This window comes from Silene latifolia, chromosome X, assembly GCF_048544455.1.
Source record: "Silene latifolia isolate original U9 population chromosome X, ASM4854445v1, whole genome shotgun sequence".
Classification (NCBI taxonomy): Eukaryota; Viridiplantae; Streptophyta; class Magnoliopsida; order Caryophyllales; family Caryophyllaceae; genus Silene; species Silene latifolia.
This window is the reverse complement of record NC_133537.1, coordinates 286,677,396-286,683,121: the sequence shown is the minus strand read 5'-3', so window position 1 is coordinate 286,683,121 and position 5,726 is coordinate 286,677,396. Positions and strand designations below refer to the sequence as shown.

The 5,726-nt window shown below is 33.4% G+C and overlaps 1 protein-coding gene across 1 annotated transcript; it reads left to right on the top strand.

The window, feature by feature from the left end:
* The first annotated feature begins 1,398 nt into the window (after nucleotides 1-1,398).
* Nucleotides 1,399-5,444, top strand: LOC141620247 (uncharacterized). Its single transcript, XM_074437169.1, has 6 exons — nucleotides 1,399-1,858; nucleotides 2,504-2,793; nucleotides 3,518-4,306; nucleotides 4,750-4,825; nucleotides 4,935-5,038; nucleotides 5,178-5,444. The coding sequence occupies exons 1-6, from the start codon at nucleotides 1,399-1,401 to the stop codon at nucleotides 5,442-5,444; spliced, it is 1,986 nt and encodes a 661-aa protein (XP_074293270.1).
* Nucleotides 5,445-5,726: the final 282 nt, after the last annotated feature.

The window sequence follows — 5,726 nt, the reverse complement described above, 5'->3', positions numbered from 1 at the left end:
TTATTTACTAATCAACCCTTGCTTAACCTAATGATGTACTACTATATATACTCCATTTGTAATAATCAAAAAGAGGAGGAAGTTCCCTTAGCTTAGAAGAAGCTCTCCTAGGTTAGATTAGGAGTAGATTAGAATAGATTAATCTCAATCATTCCACAAAATTACATATTAATCTTTCCTTAATTATTGTTCAAGCTTTATTATTATTAGGTAATTGAAGATTATTGGGTTATTATTGGAGAATTGACAAGTCTTCATCAATCAATCAAGTTTTCTTCTATTATTCTTTCCTTTCCAATTATTCATCTTAAGTTTGGTATAATCCTTTACTCTTTATTGTTTATTTCCTCACTCTCTTAATCATGCTTATACTTGTTGTGATGATTGACACCATTGATAACATGTTTCCCATGATAATAAGTGAGTAGTTGTTTAGCTAGTATTAATGGGGAATTAAAGGGAAATAAACATGGGGATTGATCTATGCTTAATCTAATATGTTTCCATAATTAATTTGCTTGCTTGTTGTGATTTCAACTTATGCACATGTTATGTTCGATGAAATGCGAGCCTATAAATCCTTGCATTTTTTTATCCATCATCTATCTTTTCAATGAGGCTCGTAAGCTTATAAACCAACTCGAGCCTCATTAGACCATGCATAGAGTTGAATAGGAAGGATTAAGTCGACTTGTAGGTGTTGTACAATCTAATCGATTCGGCTCTGGGACCCAAACTTCTTAGGGATTTTAAGATATACACTAACTCGATCCCATCACAACAATAAGTTCTTGCTCCTAATTGAGAACATGTTTGTATGATCTGCTCCCATGAATCCTGACAGGGCTATCGTATACCTATCAAAAATAACTAACTAAACTAACTGTATAGCTAGGGAAGTCAGGTCGATCTCCTCAGGGAGGCAAGATATCTGTAAAGGAATAGTCAGGTGTTTTGTGTGTGTGGTAGCTTCACTTCTCTAATACGCAGATTAGAGACGATTACTTTATAGTTGGGGTTTTATCCTGGGGGCGACACGCTAGTAACTCCCTGCGACTATTTGGAGGGCGTGAATCGTCTTGAGGAGAGCTGATTTATTACGCGACTCTCCAACAAATTTCCAGGTGGTTTAATTATTGTACCAGTTCATCTTCCTTATCAAACGGAGTTTTTTCCAACATTCTCAAGACGAGTTCATGGATCCTATGGCAACTCCATCATCTACTTCCACTCCAACCGACTTTAACAAACCTTTCAAATTCACGGGTGAGCATTTTAAGCGTTGGTCAAAGAAGGGATTGTTCTATCTAAAACTTATGAAGGTAGTGTGGATTTTAACCGCTAAAGATCCAACTAAAAAAGACGTAAGTAATATGACCAAAGAAGAACTTGAAAAACATGAAAAGGAAGTTGAGAAGCGGAAAAATGATGAGGAGGGATTGTAGGAATTATCTTCTTAATTGTCTTTCTGACGAGCTTTATGACTACTATGCTAGCTTTTATTCTATTGCAAAAAAGATTTGGAAAGCTTTGCAGAAAAAATATGACACGGAGGAAGCCGGTGCAAAAACGTTTGCTTGTAACAGGTTTTTAAATTTTAAAATGGTGGATAGCAAATCTGTGGTGACACAAACACAAGAATTGCAAAAATGTGTACATGACATACAATCCGAAGGTGTCGCCGTTGATGACCAAATGCAAGTTGCGGCAATAATAGACAAGCTACCTCCATCATGGGGAGAGTTCCAAAAGAATCTACGTCGCAAGCAAAGTGATTTGACCGTTATTGATCTAATTACAAGAATCCGAGTTGAGGAAGAGTCTCTTAAGAGAGATAATGTCTCTAACAATGGTAATGGTGAGTCGGCGAAGGTAAATTTTATTACTACTAATGAGGACATCCATAAAGGCCATAACTTTAATAAAAATGGTGGTAAGTTCAAACCTAATGGAAAGGCTTTTAAAAATAATTTTCGTAATCACCCTAATAACCAAAACCATTTTAAGAATAATACTAATAAGTTTAAGCATAATAATAATAATAATAATAATAATAATAATAATAATAATAATAATAATAATAATAATAATAATAATAATAATAATAATAATAATAATAATAATAATAATAATAATAATAATAATAATAATAATAATAATAATAATAATAATAATAATAATAATAATGGTCACCATTTTCGTTCTAACTCTTTTGGCAATAATAATAATAATAATAAACTCAATGGTACTAATTATAATAGTAATCAATCCATCAAACCACAATGTTTTGAGTGTGGAAAATATGGTCATATTGCTAAACTTTGTAATAATAAGAAAAAGGGAACCACCTCACAAGCTAATATGATAGAGGAACCTTTGGTTGCTATGGTGACTGAAATTAATATGGTGGAAAATTATGATGGTTGGTGGATTGATACGGGAGCCTCAAAACATGTGTGTCATGATCGAAATTGGTTTAAAAGTTATAATCCTGTTGATTCAGATAGAAAAATACTTTTAGGTGATTCACATACTACTAAGGTTCTTGGTATTGGTGATGTTGAACTTAAATTCACTTCCGGTAAAGTTTTGACCTTGAAGGATGTTCTCCATACTCCTCAAATTCGGAAGAATCTTGTTTCTGGCTATCTCCTCAACAAGGCAGGTTTTGAGCAAGTGTTTAAGTCCGATAATTATTCTATCACTAAGAATAATATGTTTGTTGGCAAAGGCTATGCTTGTGATGGTATGTTCAAATTGAATGTTGAGATGAATAAAGTTGTTGATGGTTCGGTTTATATCGTGAATTGTGTTAATATTTGGCATACCCGTTTATGTCATGTTAATAGTAAATATATCAAAGACATGAGTCACATAGGGTTATTACCAAACCTAGTAAATAAATTTGAGTAACGTGAAATTTGTAATATGACTAAGATCACTAAAAAAACCTCATAATAGTGTTTATAGAAGTACTCAATTATTAGAACTTATACACACTGATATATGTGAGTTTGAAGGGATATTAACACGAGGTGGACAAAGATATTTTATAACCTTTATAGATGACTTTTCAAAGTTTACGTATGTTTACTTAATGAAAAATAAGAGCGACGCTTTTGATAGGTTAAAAACATTTATAAGTGAAGTTGAGAATCGTTTTGAAAGGAAAATAAAATGTTTTCGTAGTGATAGAGGATTAGAGTATGCTTCTTTGGGATTAATAGATTATATAAAGTCTTTAGGGATAGTTCATTAAGTGACCCCACCTTATTCACCCGAGTCAAATGGCGTAGCGGAGAGAAAAAATACAACTTTAATTGGTTTGACTAATTCTAGGCTAGTACATGCTAGTGCACCTAAAAACCTATGGGGAGAAGCAATTTTGACAGGTAATTATGTGATGAATAGAATACCTCGGAAAAAGACTTTACTAACACCATTTGAATTATGGAAAGGTTATAAACCCAACATTAGTTATTTTCGTATTTGGGGTTGTTTGGTTTATGTTCGTAAGACCGATCCTAAAATTCACAAGTTAGGAATTAGAGCTATTAGATGTGCTTTTAGTGGTTACTCTTATAATAGTAAAGCTTATAGATTTTTGGATTTGGAAAATAATGTTGTTATTGAGTCTTTAGATGCTATTTTTCATGAAGATAAATTTCCTTTTGCAAATAGTGGGGGTGATAGAGTTTCTAACGAAAACTTTGTGAGCGATCCTAGACCCTCAATTACACATGAACTAGTACAAGAAAAGGACTTAAGAAGGAGTAAAAGACCTAGAATTGCAAAAGATTTTGGTCCTGATTTTGAGCTTCATTATGTAGAAGATAGTTATCTTTTCGAGGACAATATTATATGCATGATAGATAATGAACCTAATTCCCTTGTCGAGGCTTTTTCATCACCTGATGCTAATTTTTGGAGAGAGGCTGTCAATGATGAGATGGACTCTTTGATGTCTAATAATACTTGGGTTTTAGTTGATTTACCACCCGGATGCAAACCTATTGGAAATAAATGGGTACTTAGGAGAAAAAGGAAACCAGATGGTAGTATTGAAAAATTTAAAGCTAGACTTGTTATTAAAGGTTTTAGACAAAAAGAAGATATTGAGTTTTTCGATACTTATTCTCCGGTTGCTAAAATTTCTTCTATTAGGACTCTGATTGCGGTTGCAACTGTTCATAATCATTTTATTCATCAAATGGATGTAAAAACTGCATTTTTAAATAGGGATTTAGATGAGGAAATTTACATGGAACAACCCGAAGGTTTTGTGCAACCTGGCTTGGAAAATAAAGTATGTAAACTAACAAGATCTTTATATGGGTTAAAACAAGCTCCGAAACAATGGCATAAAAAATTTGATGATTGTGTTTTAACGAATGGTTTTTATGCTAATGAGATTGATAAGTGTGTTTATTATAAAAGAGTTATTAATGATAGTGTGATAATTTGTTTATATGTGGATGATCTTCTCATTTTGGTACTAACATGGCAATTATAGTAGATACTAAGAAAATGCTTTGTAAACATTTTGACATGAAAGATATGGGAGAAGCTAATGTAATTCTTGGTATGAAAATTCATAAGTGTTCTAATGGAATTTTTCTCGATCAATCTCACTATGTAGAAAAAATGTTGAAAAAATTTAATTACTTTGATTGTAAGCCAAGAAATTCTCCTTTTGATTCTCATATTCAATTATATCCTACCATGAATGACTATGATGTGATAAATCAGAAAGAATACTCTAGAATTATTGGTAGTTTGAGATATGCCGCTGACACTACTAGACCTGATATTAGTTATGCCGTTGGTGTGTTAAGTCGTTTTACTAGTAGACCGTGTCATGAACATTGATTTGCAATTGAACGCTTAATGAGTTATTTAAAGAAAACTATTAACTATGGTATTATGTATAAAAGGCACCCTCCTATACTTGAAGGTTATCTTGTGCGCCGATTGGAATTCTTTAGCCGGAGACACTATGTCTACCAGTGGCTTTGTGTTTTTGATAGGTGGTGGTGCAGTGAGTTGACGATCAAAAAAGCAAACAATTATATCTCATTCTACTATGGAGGCAGAGTTGATAGCTTTGTCAAATGCTAGTGATGAAGCAAATTGGTTGCGTAATTTATTACATGATATTCCTATGTGGGATAGACCAGTGCCTCCTATTTTACTTCATTGTGACAAGATCTTTATGCACTATTGGCAGAGTGCATAGTTTGTACTATAATGGTAAATCCCGATCTGTTAGACGGATGCATGGTATTGTGAGAGGACATTTGTCCAATGGTGCTATAAATGTTAGCCATGTGCGATCAAAAGAGAATATAGCTGATCAATTGACTAAAGCTCTAGCTAGAGAGAAAATTTGGAAAGCATCAAGGGGGATGGGACTTTTGCCCAAAGATGAGTTAAGTCATGTATGAGGATACCTTGCAAAGGGAAAAACGAATCATATGATGACGGGTGACATGCCTATGTATATATTTTTTATATTATGATGATTATTATTATTTACGTCCCTCCCTATGGTGCAGGCATGTATACTTGTGGCGTTGATAAGGTTGAGCAAAGTGCATTTTTGTATGAGAACTTGATTAATATTATTTGGCTTTGCTCTTAATGACCCATAGCTCGTGTGGGCGGAATGCTTGGCCACGAGTGCATTTTTGATGGGTCACCTATATGAGTGTTGGAGTGAGGCCGCT

What these genes read in the sequence shown, in the direction of transcription:
- LOC141620247 (XM_074437169.1), top strand. Translation starts at nt 1,399, where the DNA reads ATGAAAAGGAAGTTGAGAAGCGGAAAAATGATGAGGAGGGATTGTAGG. An exon ending in ATAAAGTTGTTGATGGTTCG is followed by an intron (nt 2,794 to 3,517) that starts GTTTATATCGTG and finishes TATGTTCGTAAG; the next exon opens with ACCGATCCTAAAATTCACAA. An exon ending in AACCTGGCTTGGAAAATAAA is followed by an intron (nt 4,307 to 4,749) that starts GTATGTAAACTA and finishes GTGATAAATCAG; the next exon opens with AAAGAATACTCTAGAATTAT.